Below are 16333 nucleotides of genomic sequence, written 5' to 3'. Positions count from 1 at the left end.
ACGGGTGAAGTAATAACCGCACGCTAAACCATATAATAACCGCGTGCTACCACGTGTCCATACACCATACACCAGAACACCAATACTGTATGAGTGTGTCTAAAAATAAACATTATTAACCAACCGTACCGTTTTTCCAAAAACCACCATGGGAAATACATTAAATTCTCACACTTACCATCCCACATATTTTTATTCAATAACCCGGTACGAAACATTGATAACCAACAAACCACAATTTTCTCAAAGTACGATATGCACCCATAAAAATACCACGGGCATAATTTATAAAATTTAAACAAATATTTTCGCAAAATATTTAACCCAATTATGCCCAAAAAATCAATACTGAAAACCACGTACAAATAATACCGAAACATACTATGCTTATGCATAATAAATAAATTAAACCACAATAAACCATAATTAAATCACACCACATGAGCATAATTTAAATACCAAATTAAATACCAATTAAATATAATTAATTGCCCAAAAATAATTTTTGAAGGTGGGTCACTCACCTTGAGCACGCAAATCAACTAAGTTCCTCCTCGGGATCAACTCCACTACTCGCACATGCACCTAAACAACCACAGTGCACAAACCAAAAATATTAATATTTTATTCGGATAATTCCCAAATGGGTACCCGGGGAGCGAACACCAAACGATATCTAAAGGATTACGAGTTATCTACCGAATCGAAGCTCGCGTGATGAGGATCACGGATTCGGTTTTACTTTCCGGTGATCGGACCCGACGGGGTCGGAATCTGGCCGGAAAGCTTTTCGAGTTTCGGTTCCGCAATTCTCCCAAACCGTCACGAATTGGCGGAAACGAAAGCCAGATTCGGGTTCAGGAGGTTGAACACAGTGGACTGGAGCCGGCCGGAAATTCGGGTACTCGCCGGAATAGTACTTTCCGGTGAGCCGCCGCGGTCACCGGCAACCGTCGCCGGCGGCGGCCCGTGCGGTGGCCGTTGGTCGTGAAATTTTGCAGACTTGTAGATCGTGAGGAGAGCAATCCAACGGGACCGACGGTGAGCAAAACGAAGGCCGGACGGCGGAGAAATCACCGTTTGAAGTTTTTCGGCCCCTCGCCGGAAAACGCTCCGATCCCGGCGCGTCGGTGGTCCGATGGCCATGATTTTTGGTGGGTCGGCCGGACTTGAGGAGAGGATCAAGGGTGTATGGCGCATGTGGCCGGAAAATGGCCGAAAGTGGGTCGATTTGCGGTGGCCGGCGGTGGAGGGGAAAAACTCGCCACCGATCTTCGGACGTCCGATTCGGGCGCGTCCGGCGGCCGTTCGCCGTGAAATTTGGAGGTTTTGCCGAAAATGAGGAGTGGAACCTTGCTGGCAGGCGCATGTACTGTAGATCGGCCGGAAAAGTTGAAAATCTCCGGTGGCCGTCGGATCCTCTCTCTCTCTCTCTTTCTCTCTCCTCTCTCTCTTTCTCTCTCTTCCCCGAGAATTTTATCAAATAAAAACCTCTGTGTGACACTGTTCATGCCACGTGGACCAATCAGAAGCTGACACATGGCATTTCACTGTTCACCGACCCAAAAACATTAAAATATTACGGTATCCGGTAAACTTCAAACGTCCATAACTTTTTAACCGGATGTCCGTTTTGAGCGTGCCGCTAGTCTGTGAACTCGTATCGACGAGCACGTCACAACCATGCACGAGTCAAAGCTCATTTCCCCATAAATAAAAAGTCAACTCCGGCATCCCTTGGACAGTTTGGACCGCAACTTGTTTCGTCCATAACTTTCAAACTGTAGCTCCGTTTTCGACGTGCTACCAGTCTACGAACTCGGGGCATCGTGCACTTCGCCACGGTACCCTGGTCAACTCGAAATTCCCACCGAGTCAAACAGTCAATTTTTGACCCTCTTCGATCAACGGTCAACGGTCAACCTCGGTCAACGTGCACGAATTCCGGTGCGATTTGGGACGGGGTGTTACACATATATACATATATATATATATATATATATATATATATATATATTCATACATTTAAATATATACATACAAACCTTTCACAATTATATTTTTAACGAGTTTAAATGTGCACATATATAATTTCATATGTATATATACCAAGGCTTTCAACGAATATATATTTGCATTGACACACACACACATATATATATATATATATATATATATATATTGCAAACTTAAACGCATATATACATCTAAGCACATATACATGTTCAATTTCACACCATTTTCACACACAAATATATATATATATATACACACCATCTTTTAACAAGTACCCATATATCCACATAAATATACTTAAACAAGTATGCTTATACACATATATTCATATATATACACATTCTTTCAACAAGTATATAAATGTATAAAATATATATATATATATATGTGTGTGTGTGTGTGTGTGTGTGTGTGTGTGTGTGTGTGTGTGCATATATATCAATCTACATACATATCAATAGTGTACACACATACACTTATACACATACATATATATATATACACAAAAAATATATGTACTCACAAACATACATATACATATGTGTACATAAACATGTATATATATATATATATTCAATCTAATTCAATTTTTCACATTTAATTTAACAATTTATTCAAAAATTGTAACTTTTCAAATATTCCACTAAAATTCATAAATAGGATACCAATAAAAAGCTAAAAGGATGAGGAATACAAAATTGACCTCCATTGAACTCAACTTCGTCGACATTGATCGGAAAACAGCCGAAAAGTTTTGGCCAAACTCCCCTCCAATGCATCTCACAAATGATTTGAAATTTGGATGAATGGAGACCATTTTTGAGATCAGGGGTCAAAAACTAGGGGGAAGGACTGAGTTCAAGACCAAAGCCACCAGAAAACCAGCAAATGAGAGGTTGTCGGCCGCCGACTTTGGACGGCCGATCCTGGCATGTCTGCTAGTCAAACAGCCAAAACTTGGGCACTGACGTCTCCCAACCATGGGCTCCCCCGCCCACCAGTGTGTGTCACCGTCCGGTGATCGGGGCGCGATCAATCAATCATTCAACGGAGAAAGAGTGAGAAAGAGAAAGAAGAGAGAGAGAGAGAGAGAGAGAGAGAGGGAGAGAGAAAAGGAATAAAAAAGAAAAGAAAAATATTTTATTATTATTTTTATGGTGACGCATGGCACCATCAGTTGGTGACAGGTGATACCCATTAGTGGGTGCCACGTGGTATCCATCAAAGGCTCTTTTAAATATTCCACTATCCAGTAAAGTCAGTCCCAAAAAAATTAGGCACAATTCTACATATCCATAACTTTTCAATCATAGGTTCAAATTAAGTGTGCTGCTAGTCTATAGATTTGTATCGATGAGCACTATAATATAGTGTATAAGTCAATATCAAAATCCATATAGATAAAAGTAAACTCTGGGTTTGCCAGTTCTCGCATATTTATTTGACCATAACTTTCTATTCTTAGCTCCAATTTTGGTGTACTATTAGTCTACGAACTCGTTTCGACAAATGCTTTGTCATAATTCTATATATATTGAAGTAAAAAGAAAAAAGATAAAGAAAAACACAGATGTCAAAAAAAAAAAAAAAAGAAAGTGAAGGAAATGGAGAAGAATGAGAATAACAGCTATCGAAAGCAGGAAAAGAAGAAGAGGAACGAAGAAGCTAGGAAAAGAAAACTTACCGAGATCATTGACAACATCAATGAAATGAATCGGCAAAGAAAAGCAATCAAGTTTGAGAAGTAGGAAAAACATTACGCTGAAGAGGTCGATTAAACGGAATAAACATTACGTTAAGATTCAAGAAAAACAGCTCAATCTTCAAGATTGATTGAGGGTCACTTCCAACAGAATGTAGGGCAATTTGAACCGTCCATCAATGACAATTTCAAGAGGGAAAAGTAGAAAAATATTGTAAGAAGCTGCTAGAAGATGTTCGGTTTTTGATATAATTTAATCGTCTAAAGCAATGACTTCTAACTCGGAGTGCAAGGCAAATGAAGGCAAAGCCGAATCCTCTGGTGAAAGCAAACTACGAGTCCCCGAGTTATTAACTGTTCTTTTTTTCATTTTTTCTTTTTTGTTTTCTTTTTGTTGTTTTTATATTCTGGATTGGATATGGCCCATCTAATTGTTGATTTTTTTGTGATTCTTTGGTTAGTGACCTATCTGATACCAGGATAGAAGGATTTTTTTGTGATTCTTAGGTCAACAACCTATATATGGCTAGCACCTTTTTTTAGATTTTTGGGTCACATCCATATCCATGGTGAATTTTTTTGTTTTTGGTTAAATTGTCATAACTTTTGGATAAAATTGCATGAAGTGAATGTCAACTACAATCCTAGATATAAGTGGATATTTAATTGTGTACTTTCATAGTATATTCAAATGTTGTTATTGTATCTTAAGTGACATTTATGCAATGGGGGATTTTTGACAAGTATATAGGTTTTAACTTTGATGATGATGCTTTGTATGCTGATGGTTGAAGGTTATAAGCTGTATTATTGATCAGATGTATGATTGAAAAGATGAAGTTGTGGGTGATGGAGAAATTGGGTTCACGAGGTAGGCACTTAATTTGATGAGGGTGGCATTCATGTAGATTTTGGGCTCTTTAATTAGCATGGTGGTGATGGATTGAGTTGCTTGGTATGGCGATGAATATAGTCAGATCTTTTTCCCCTCTTTGGCATACTCATGTTCTCTCTGCTTTTAGTAAAGACAAATTTAATGAACGTTAAAAGAAAGAAAGCTTTCTCTGTTGCCTCTCATCTTGCTTTAGGAAAATAAAAAAAAATGCTAATCATGGTTGTTAAAAATGCACCATAAAAAAAAGTGTATGTTAACCATAAAAAAATTTAAAAATTATACCCTGATAAGGCCTGGTATCTAAAGAGGCAAAACAGTATTTTCAACAATGGGTAGAAGATGTTAAAATTTTGGAAGATATAAAGCAACCAACAGTGCAACATAATGTTCCAAGAAGTATTTGATTGACCTTAAATTCCGTCAGATGTCAGTAACTTAGAATCCACATGCTTTGTTTGGAGCTCCACAAAAAATAACCTTCTTCTAAACAATGCAAGAAAATTCTTTAAAGAATCTCTTACCAAGCTCAGTAATTTCACTTTCCCACAAATCTTTCTGTCCCTGGTGATTAAGACTTGTACCATTTTTTAATTATAATTTCCATTGTCCGCATATTTCAAATACTGTGACATTATGCGGTTCCATTTATTGGATACAAAATGAGCCTTAAATCAACAAAAGAAGAGTCATGATAGTTACCTAAATCTTTTTTCCTCATGTATCGGGATCATGAGCTTTTTGCTTCTCTATCTCCTCTCTGCAAACCCCCCAAAAAAAAAAAAAAAAAAATCCAAATAGTTTTCTCCCAATTTCGGTTACAGATTTCGTTTAAAAAACATATCTATTTGAATAAACCAATCACAAGCCTTTACGATCCATCCCCACAGACTTCATTAAACTTCTATTGACTTTTCTATGAAATTTAATGAATTACATATAAAAAAAAACTCTCATAGGCTTACATTTAAACGTAATTCAAAATAAAAATGTTTTATCTGCTCAATTACAGGGGCGGAACTAGGAGTTAACTTGGTGGGACCATGCTATAGAAGGAGGGCAAAGTTTTAAACAAATATATTGTATGTGAGATTAAATAAAAATCAAAAATTTAAATGTAAATGAGCAAACAAATAAATAAGAACACTAAAAAACTATAATTATTTATCTTGGTTTATAATTTTATAGGTTCAAAAAAAAAAAAAAAGCGCACGTTATTAGTTGAGTCATATATTTAACATATAAATGATATTCATTCTATTTATAGTAAAAGCAATTGATATTTGTATTAGAAGCTTTATATTAACAATTTTATATTTTGTATATAACAACCATTGAATCAATATGGTACCTTAACTATGGGAGGGCCAAATACTTCATTTGTTATTGATTCAATATTTTACTGAAGCAAATTTAAAGGGTGGGATGTTAATTTAGGAACAGGAGGGTCAGGGAGGGGGTGCATGGCCCCTGCAGGCCTGTATTTGGCTCCACTCCTTCTCAATTATCAATGGAAGGTGATACCACATTATTAGTATTTAATATTATTATTAAATAAATTTGATATGGCCTTAAAAACATGTGACAAACGTCTAACATCAATTAACAACAACTAGTTTACAACTAATAAATAAATTTGAAAGTTAAATATGTAAACAAATAAATTCTACATGTTTATTTATATATATATATATATATACACTAAAAATCGAATAATACTCTAAACTAGTAAAAGATTATTACAATATGAGGACGGTTAGTTTTTTTCTTTGATACAGACGTCGATGTTGAAGGGCAAAGTATGGCAAAGTATGTCCATTAATATGATTACTTGTGAAATCTGGAAGCTGAAGCAAATGCGCGCTTGAACTTGCTCGCCATCTTTGTTCATTGTGAACAAGTCAATCTTCATGGGGATCCATCTAGGATGAAGAAGTGCTAGCTCATGTCTCATCTCCTCGTTCCCATTCGCCAGAAACTCTCTGATCCCCTCATCACTGGACGCAAGACCAGCACATGCAAACATTTTTCTAATCTCGTCATTAATCTCCCACTCGGGCGGAGCAAGAATGGGTACCTCAATATCAACATCAATATCAATATCCTGAAGCTGCTGCTGCTGGACTCCAGATATCCAAGAGTGATAAGAACGCTTGGTGAGGACAAAGCCAATGCCGTGCTTGTGTTCATGAAGAACAAGGTCTTGTCGTCATCCAGGTCTGAAGTTATCTGAAAGGATTCAGATAACTCAAACTCATGGTATGCATTATCAATGATGTAATGTGGTCGAAAGTAATCGCCACGGGGGGACACTACCACAGTGCAAAAACTGTGTGAGCATGGGAAATAGTTATAAGGCTGCCACAAGTTGTGCTGCTTCTTGATCAAAGGGATTATTTGATTGCAGCCGCACTTTGCGTTTGCGCCAGCGGAGTGGCTTCTCGTCCAAGTATTCTTCAATGAGTGTGCTGCGGATCTTGGTGCAGCAGCTAGAGCCAGGCTACGTGCTCGTTTTCACACTCAAAGACAGGAACCATCAAGGGCTTAAAGCAAATAGAGTTCTACTTCTTTTTCTTTCAAGGAATTCTTTGGATTTTCTCCAGCAGCATCCATATTCATGTTGGACGTACAAAAAAAGAGAACCCCCCCCCCCCCAAAAAAAAAAAAAAAAAAAACTCTCAAATCAAATCCTAAATCTGTGTGAGTGACTAAAAGAATAAGAGAAATGTTTACTGTTTTGGAAGGTTAACAACTTGGTTTGGTTTCCTTGGTTCAGCTCTTTTCATAGGCTCGTTAATTAATTAGCTAGCTTGTTCAACAAGCTGAGGATATCCATCCAATCCAAATCCAGCTCTAGTACTCATTATATTAAAATTAGAATCCATTTTAAAATTGAAGACATACATATATATATATATATATATATATATATATATGTATATAATATAGTGTTTCCTCAACCCTCAAGGAATAAATTCCTCCTTCAATTTCAATCCATTCTTGTTCAATATCATCTTTATTTTTATTTCACTGCTTTTTTTTTTATATATTATTTTTATTTCACAACTTCTTTTTTATTTTTATTATGAATATATCACAACTTAATGTGTTGACCGTGGAGAAGCAAAATAGAGCACAAAAGGCCAAACTACTCTCAAACTTGCTCGAAAAAGGCCTGGCCGAAATTTAGTCAAAGCATACTCTGTTTTTTGATTGGGCTCAGGCTTTATTGCTAACAAGATATAGCCCATTCGATTACCCATCACACTGACTTAAACCCATGGTCCAACATCCAGCCCCGATTACCTTTGATTTAAGAAAATATCAATATAATCTTTTATATTTTGCTATTTTTTAATAGTATATTTATATTATGAAAAATATTAATATAAACCCCTTTAGGCTCTTAGTTTAATATAATCTTATTTTTTAAAACTCTTATGAATAGAATTACACTTTGACATATTTACATTTCATTTAATAAAATTTTTTTATTCATTTTTATAGATGAAGAATAATGAAAATTAATTAAAGAAAATTATGTGATGAAACTCATAACTTGTTTTTGTTTTGAGAAAAAAAAATAGTTTCAAATGTATTCAATGGGTTTGAGACAATTATAATTATTATATTTAGCTTGTTATTTTTTATTGTTTGATAAATTTAGAAGATGAGATATTAGCATCAGTATTTTAAAGATTTAATAATTTTTAAAAGAAGTACATATATATATATATATATATATATATATATATATATATATATATTTGTGTGTGTGTGTGTGTGTGTGGGTTTTTTTTTTTTTTTTTTAAGTACTTAGAAATCATAAAAATAAAATTAAGAAAAGAAACAAAGTAAAAGAAAAATTATAGAAGTGAAGAAAAAAATAAAAAGCCAGTCAAATGAAGGATAAATAAGTCAATTTTCAAATATATGGACCCAAGAAAAAAAGGCACCGCAATAGCATGAACAAAAATCCAACTCTAGCAACTAAGATAATAAAACCAGCAAATATTGTGAAACTCTTATTTTTGAAATAATTAAATAATGTATATGTGTAATTATATTACATATGAATATGAATGAATTAAAGTTATTATTTATTGTAATATATATATATATATATATATATATGTATATTATAAAAATCAAAAAAGTATATTTAATTCTTGTTAGTTGAACCTATTTATATTGTTTAATTAATATGTACTGAACAAATAGATGGAATTTAACAAACATTTAATGTAAGAAAAAAAAAATTTGAAATTTTATATAAAAATCAATGTAAAAAGAATGATCCAATTGCAACCCAATAAAAAAAAAAAAAGCCAAGTACGACCTATCAAAAATCCAAATTTTTAGGCTTGGACTGAACCGCTGAATTGGTCACATCCCTAAAAACCACACACATTTGAACAGAAGAAAAAAAAAAAAAATACCAATTTTGTGAAAATAATTTTTCACCTAATCCAAGAACCAAAAATGAGTTAAGCATTGTAAGCTTTGCCAAATTAGACTGTTAAAGCTGTTAAAGGAAAATCTGGTTAGAAAACCTTTGAAAAAAGTGGAAATGAAAAGACCTTAGCTTTTAAGACTCGCTGTGTGCCAATCCTATACGCAGCGTTTGGGGCCAAGACGTGGTTCGCAATTTTATGGTTGTAAGTAGTGCCAAGTGCTAACCGAACCAAACTGAGCCCACTCGGCCGAGCCCATTCTTCGCCCCTCCCATTCCCCATTACGAAAGTAGTTCGGAGCTAGCTTTTTTTTTTCAGAGTAGTGAATTTGGGTTGGTTCAAAATGGTGTCTTTTTTAGCCTTGCCTGCTATTTTCACACCTTCCTTTTCTCTCTTCTCCAGAGCTTCGTTTCCAGCTCCCCCATCCTCGCTTTTTCACAACCGGTTAGCTCTCTCTCTCTCTCTCTCTCTCTCTCTCTCGTTCTCACGCGCAGGCAAATTCCCATTTTCAATAACTATCTCGGATGAAATATTGAACTTGTTGAACTTCGAATAAAAGGAAAAAGAAAAAAAAAATTCAATACTTTGGCTGATTCTTTGAATTCAAGCTAGTGGAAACAAAGGGTTTAGATTGTTTGGTAGCCTAGAGATTACAGGAACAAGAAGAAAAACTCTGGGTCGTCTTGGTTTCTGATTTTTAGTGGTTTATGTAGTTGGAACTAGGAACAAATGCAATGCCACCAGCTGCTTGATAGGCTTTGTCTCCTTTTATGGGTCTTGAACAATTGCAATTCAATTGGGCACTTCTTTTTTTTTTTTTTTATTTAATTTTTTGTTTTGGAGATATGCACTATTTTGGAGATCTGCTATGTGCATGTTCTTGCTCCATTATAATTAAATATGAATAGTTTTAGATTGTATTGTTTGTACTCTCCTTCATAGTGGAATTTGTACACATCATAAACCAATTTTTCTTTTTTTAAAAAAATAATAATGACACTTTACAGTAGATTCTTACACCATATATATAGAAAGCAGCTTTTCCTGTCTTTTTTTTTCTTATTTTATTTTTTTATTTTTTATGGTGGGTGATGGTTTATGGATGTGTATATTTTCATACTTTCTATATTTAATGCGAATATCCCATTTTTGTGTTATGTTGTGATTTATGATCAAAAGCTGATTAAAGATGTTTTGCATTGTAGCTTGGGCAGGTTTGGTGTCCGGAGCAGTTATGCCGAAACAAGACTCGACGAGGATTCCAACTCTGCTGCAATAGATGTTGTGGCTGATGTTAAAACTGAAAGGGTAGACACAACTTTTTTCTGTGACATTAGTTTGTTACAGATCATCGATCAACAAATGCACTTTTCAGTCATTTTTGCAATAATACATTTCTCACTTAGATGCTCTTTGTAGGTTGTAGTCTTAGGTGGCAGTGGTTTTGTAGGTTCTGCTATATGCAAAGCTGCAGTATCCAACGGCATCGAAGCCATTAGTGTAAGCAGGTGCTAGGAAATTCTTATGTAAATTGGACAGCTATTTCTATATCTTGTGTGTTTCGTGATATTGTATTGACTGCTATTCTCTTGCTGCTTTGTATAAGTACTGTGTGTAATATACTGATCAAGACATATATTGACATTTTACTGAATGATTATCATGCTATGTTTGACATTATAATTTTTTCTGAATTTCTCAGGACAGGTCGCCCTGCTTATCCTGGTTCATGGGTAGATCAAGTTTCTTGGATACCAGGCATGTTGGATTCTTCATTCTTTTCTGAATAGATTGTCAGTTTTGTAGTTTCTTACATTTGTTATAAAAATGTGGATGTGATTTTGACCTTCTTGTAGGGCATAAAAAGTGTAATTCACTGGTTTATTATAAAAATGAGGGTGCGGTTTTGACCTTCTTGTAGGGCATAAAAAATGTAATTCACTAGTTTGAAATCCATAGGTTAGTTGAAACATAATCATCTCCGTTATGGGAATATGAGTAGTTTTATCGTATGTATGCTGAAAATTTTAAATAGAAAAACGATGCATTGACCGCATCATGCCTTTACATTCAGATTTATACCTTAGAAAAAAGTAGGAAGACATTGGTCATGTCTTTGACATGATCTTGACTCTGATAAGCATAGACTTCATTGTGATTGCTGATTTTAAAATGACTAATGCAGGGGATGTTTTCTACTTAAACTGGGATGAAGTACTTGGTGGGGCTACTGCAGTGGTTTCAACCATTGGGGGTTTTGGCAGTGAGGAACAGATGCAAAGAATTAATGGTGAAGCAAATGTTGTTGCTGTCAATGCTGCAAAGGAATTTGGTAAATTACTATCAATAAAAAATAAATAATAACATTAGGATGTTATACTTTTTTCATTACAATTGACTTTCCTGTTTTTTAATCATTTTGATTCTTGTTGCATAGTTTTGTTTTGTCATTTTCTTCCCTGTTAGCAGCTATTATACTTGCATAAGATGAAGAGATTTTTAGTCTATCGGTCACAATTTACCTTAACAGCAACCCCTGTTAGAAAGACATATATAAATGAAAAAATCAAGATGCAATGTGATGTCGTAGTCCTCCAAAGAATCTTTTGTTCATCTCCACCATAGACTTTTGAGCTCCTTTGCTGAAGAATCAAAATAATTTTTCTTTAAATATAAACTTTCAGAATTTTTTTTTTTTCCCCCCCTAAAATTCAAAAACTATCTGGTTTTGTGGCTCAGTTATGATCATCTAATGGTATATGCATTGAAGTTTATTCTATTGTCTCTTTGTTTTTCAATTTTATACCAAGGGTATCCGTATATTGATAATTTCATGTTTACACTTCTGGCAGGGGTACCCAAGTTTATCTTGATATCAGTGCATGATTACAATCTACCATCGTTTTTGCTTTCATCTGCATACTTCACAGGGAAGAGGAAAGCAGAATCAGAGGTTCTCTCCAAATATCCCAACTCCGGTGGGTAAAAAGTTTCATTCAGTGTTTGGAAAAATTTAGAAATACACTGTATGTATATAAATGGCTCAGTAAGATGGTGCAGATGGTGTTATTCATCGGACTTATTAATCAAGTCCATTCAAAATTGTATTTATGCTAAATGATTAAACCCAGAAGACCAAATTCTTTTTGCTTTGATAAGTATATGATTTGTTTCTGAGCTCCTTTTTTTTTATCTGAGAGAATATTTGCATTCAGACTGTCCGTACTTATCCAATTTATTTTTCTCTTCTTTCACTTTTAACTTCCTCAGGTGTTGTGTTAAGACCAGGCTTCATATATGGGAAAAGGAGGGTGGATGGATTAGAGATTCCATTGGATCTAGTAGGGCAACCATTGGAGAGAATTCTAAGTGCTACCCAAAATCTCACAAAACCGTTGAGTTCTCTTCCAGCCTCTGATCTGCTCCTGGCCCCACCAGTTAGTGTTGATGATGTTGCACTAGCAGTGATTAATGCAATCACAGATGATGATTTCTTTGGCATTTTTACTATTGAACAAATCAAGGAAGCTGCAGAAAAGGTCAGGGCGTGAAATATGCCTTGTGTATGTATATATATATATATAGAACAGATAAAATATACATGCATCTCTGTAACCTTGTGACCCCCTGTTGGGAAAATTTAAATTGTCGAGCTATTTGTACAAATTTTCTCGAGGGACAAGATTTATATATATGATATATAATATAGTTTTCCCTAATATGGTCTGCAATTAGAGCTAGGTGCTTCTGGTCCCGGACAGTCCCTATCTTTAACATTGTATGATAAAGCAATACTAGGATCACTGATTAATTTATCAAATATTAGACACTAAATTATTGTGGCTGTATTTTTCCTTTTTTTTTTTCTTTTTTTTTTTTTTTCAACTACATCGTGGCCGTATCTTAAATCAAACAGAGTAAACTCCGTTTTAAATTTTCAAAGTAGAAGGCCCAAACATAATGCGTGATGCTAACAAATTGGCATCTAAAAATATATATATTCACCCTGAACAAATTCGGCTTACTTAAAGATTTTTAGCCAAAAAGTAAACAGAAAAATAAAATAAAATAAAATAACAACCTAAAACAGGAGACTTGTAAGCAAAAATCGCTCATAGCTCATAAATTATGATCAGGTATATGATAACTACAATTTTTATATTGTATATTAGAACAACTTTGTTAGAACAAACATATTGCTTCTGCTATATGTAGTTGGAGAACGCTCAATTCTGCCTTCTTTTTGCAATATTCTGCTCCACAAGATACCTACATCAAAAAGTTTAGTCACTAAACACAGTTTGAATCAAATTACCAATTTGATCCCATACTTTTACAGACTCACAAGACATTCCTTCATGATCACATAGAAGAAGAAAGTAGCAACAGGATACTTTAAAATCTGATTCAAATTTTTGGTAAAATGAAATCTATATAAGGCATATGTAAATGTATTCCAAAATCCATATGTAAAAATACATTTTTTTTTTTTTTTTTTTATAATATGCATAAATGATAAAAGTAACTCTAAGTGATACTTACTTTCCAGTATAAAAGCCTGCAGAATACCAAGCATTTAAGAGAACAGAGAGATCAGTCTCTGAGCTGGTACTTTGGACCATTACCCTTTCATTCTTCCCTTTTTCTTTTTCTTCCTCTTTGCTTGCTGTTAAAAAGCACATGGTACAATAAGAAACTGCATTCTATGCAATCCTAAATTAATTACAAACAAAAACATCATGAAGCAACAAATTAAACGTGCTATTTACACATTCACAAGCATACACACGTATATCTACAGAGCAAAGTGTTTAAGCCTTAGAGACAAAAAATAAAATAAATAATAAAATAAATAATAAATAATAATAATAATAATAATAAAATAAAAAAAATAATGAATTGGTTGAATTGTTTCAACAGACAACAAAGAATCAGGTTCTAAATAGGTCCATGTTTACTCCTGATTATTTGGGCTTTGCCTTTAATTTGTTTGGTCTAAATATTTATTGGTGCTTACCTACCGAAGATAAAGTTAAAAGTACAAGAGATTAAAAAGAAGAAAAAACATGAAAAATAGACCATCATAGTCAATTGAGGTTATTGAGGGCATCTATCTAAACTGGTTGAATATATAGGTATAAAAAGTTGAAAGACAGCTTTGAACATCTTTATGATAGCCATTTCAAGGCTGCTTCATTTGATAAATTACCACCTTAAAGATCTCTATCTCTACTTTACAAACCGTGTGTACCTTCATCTGCATTAAAATCTCCAGAACTTTTCATTTTCATAGAAGATATAGCTCTTTCTGCAGCTCCCATTGCTGTTTTGACAATGTCACCATCCTCAAGAGGGAAGGACCTCCCAGGATCTGTTACCGCAGAGGCATCCGGACAGGAGTTACAAGCATAAGGTCCGCCCAAGCAACAAGCTGGAGCTGAAGTGCATGGTGCTACTGCACCTTGACAACCATATGGGCAACAAGAACAGACAACATTTGGATTGCAAGATTGGTTTGCAGACAATGAATGCTCTTGATAAGTACCATAACCAGAACCTTCACCAGAATATTGGTAATTCCAACTACCAAATTGATGAAGCTGCTCTAAAATCTTTTGTCTCTTCTCCTCCAGCTGATAATACTGGTTGAGTAACCGGTTATATTCTTCTGCCCCTTGTGAATGCGAGTTGATGTTCTGCACCTCCTCAGCACCTTGTGTAGAGGACTCATGTACATTTGGACCTACACAATGATTTTCTTTGGCAACAGAGAGATTACTGCTCTGCCCCACTTCTGCGGCAGTATCTGATGCAAAATTTGTTTCCTCATTTGTATCAGCTTGTCTTCATAACACCACAGAAAGAACAAAACTCAGAAGTGAATACATATCTCCAAGAAAATAAACTAGACTACTAACCACTATTTTTTGGTCTTTAAAAGTCTCTTCAAGATGCATTAATGATGGTTCCAAAGAATAAAATAAAAACATGTGACTGTTTTGAAAGCAACTAGAAATAAAACATAGGCTTGCTAGCTATCTTTCTGAGACTTTTTTTTCACTCCATCAAACTAGGAGTTATCTCTCCATAAACTATCCAAGCTGCTTTATTCTCTCTATCATGTTCCTAATCTCTCCAATATTTTATCTCTCTGACTTCTTCTGCCTTTATCCATAAATACAGGGAAACAAATCATCATCAGTTTGCCTGCAAATTCAACTTCCTTTTCAATGATTATTTCTAGAATAGTATGGGAGTAACTTAACACCACTTACAAGTTAGAAAAAGCAATCTACCATTAGGCTCCAAGGAATTTTATTGTTTCTAATAAGCTGAATAACCAAACATGATAACGGAGACTTCTAATCCTTGCTTACTTTAATAATTGCCCAGGTCTAGTTTTAAAAACATTTGCTCCCTGAGTTCAACAGCTTAACTTTCAGAAACAAAATGGTTTTTCTACAAACCAAAGGGCACAAAACATGAACTTGAACACGAATGATGACTTCTTAAATGTGCAAAATTAAAATTCTCAAATCTATTAAAATAGATAAAGTAAAAAAAAAAAAAAAAAGTATTGGATAAAGTTTTTGCCGACCTTGTTGCCTGTTCAGTATCACCAACACCAGCAAGGACATGAACATGATCTTCTCCTTTATCGGTTAAACCATCATTGGATTTTTTGCTGTGCATTTTCTACATTAAAAAAGCATATTTTTAGTAAGAAGAAAGTTTGGCGATTAGATTTTCAAAAAATATATGAAAAAAAGTAGAGATAAAAGTTGGGACTTTGAACAGTTAAGAGAGATAAAAATGGGACCTTAAAGCTGGAGATAGCATCGTCGAAGGCATTGATTAGAGCTGAATCGTCCCACAAATCGCCTTGCCTCCCCATTCTCTGAATTCTCTTTCTGATTCCCAGAAAATTTTCCCAACTCAACCACTCAAAAAAACGTAAAAACCCTCCCTTTTCCTCTTCAAACTCCACAACCCAAAACCCCAAAAGCCCCTCCTCTCTGTTCCCTCTCTTTTTTTCTGTTTTTTTTACTAATATTAACCTCTAATTTTTGGTTTAGAAATAAAAATTAAAAAAACAATAATAATAAACATAAAATAGTTGTGGGGTTTATAAAATTATTGTTTCTTTATTTCTAATTAAAAAAAAAAAAAAAAAAAAAAACGAAGAAGAAGAAGATAATTCAGGTCACGTGCCAAACAACTTAGTCAGCAACCATCAGCAGCCACGCGTGTCAGAATTGGGCATGCAAC

The 16333-nt window shown here is 34.5% G+C and overlaps 2 protein-coding genes across 2 annotated transcripts; one reads left to right on the top strand and one right to left on the bottom strand.

Annotated features, from left to right (window-relative positions):
- The first annotated feature begins 9248 nt into the window (after positions 1-9248).
- On the top strand, positions 9249-12783 carry LOC107431352 (uncharacterized protein At1g32220, chloroplastic). Its single transcript, XM_016042238.4, has 7 exons — positions 9249-9508; positions 10270-10372; positions 10484-10572; positions 10767-10822; positions 11250-11396; positions 11917-12042; positions 12335-12783. Exons 1-7 carry the CDS (start codon positions 9408-9410, stop codon positions 12613-12615), a joined length of 903 nt encoding a protein of 300 aa, XP_015897724.1. The 5' UTR covers positions 9249-9407; the 3' UTR covers positions 12616-12783.
- A 235-nt stretch (positions 12784-13018) lies between these two features.
- LOC107431355 (uncharacterized) lies at positions 13019-16156 on the bottom strand. The gene is made up of 5 exons (XM_016042240.4): positions 15885-16156; positions 15663-15760; positions 14316-14908; positions 13607-13730; positions 13019-13333 (listed from the first exon to the last, which is right to left on the bottom strand). Exons 1-5 carry the CDS (start codon positions 15957-15959, stop codon positions 13291-13293), a joined length of 933 nt encoding a protein of 310 aa, XP_015897726.3. The 5' UTR covers positions 15960-16156; the 3' UTR covers positions 13019-13290.
- Positions 16157-16333: the final 177 nt, after the last annotated feature.

The sequence above is a fragment of the Ziziphus jujuba genome, chromosome 6, assembly GCF_031755915.1.
Source record: "Ziziphus jujuba cultivar Dongzao chromosome 6, ASM3175591v1".
Lineage (NCBI taxonomy): Eukaryota > Viridiplantae > Streptophyta > Magnoliopsida > Rosales > Rhamnaceae > Ziziphus > Ziziphus jujuba.
This window is presented reverse-complemented; position numbering and strand designations above follow the sequence as displayed.

Coding starts and splice junctions, on each gene's coding strand:
- LOC107431352 (XM_016042238.4), top strand. CDS start 9,408: ATGGTGTCTTTTTTAGCCTTGCCTGCTATTTTCACACCTTCCTTTTCT. Junction 9,509..10,269: donor TCCTCGCTTTTTCACAACCG/GTTAGCTCTCTC, acceptor TTTGCATTGTAG/CTTGGGCAGGTTTGGTGTCC. Junction 10,573..10,766: donor GAAGCCATTAGTGTAAGCAG/GTGCTAGGAAAT, acceptor TGAATTTCTCAG/GACAGGTCGCCCTGCTTATC.
- LOC107431355 (XM_016042240.4), bottom strand. CDS start 15,959: ATGGGGAGGCAAGGCGATTTGTGGGACGATTCAGCTCTAATCAATGCC. Junction 14,909..15,662: donor GATACTGAACAGGCAACAAG/GTCGGCAAAAAC, acceptor GGTGTTATGAAG/ACAAGCTGATACAAATGAGG. Junction 13,731..14,315: donor AGATTTTAATGCAGATGAAG/GTACACACGGTT, acceptor GCTTTTTAACAG/CAAGCAAAGAGGAAGAAAAA.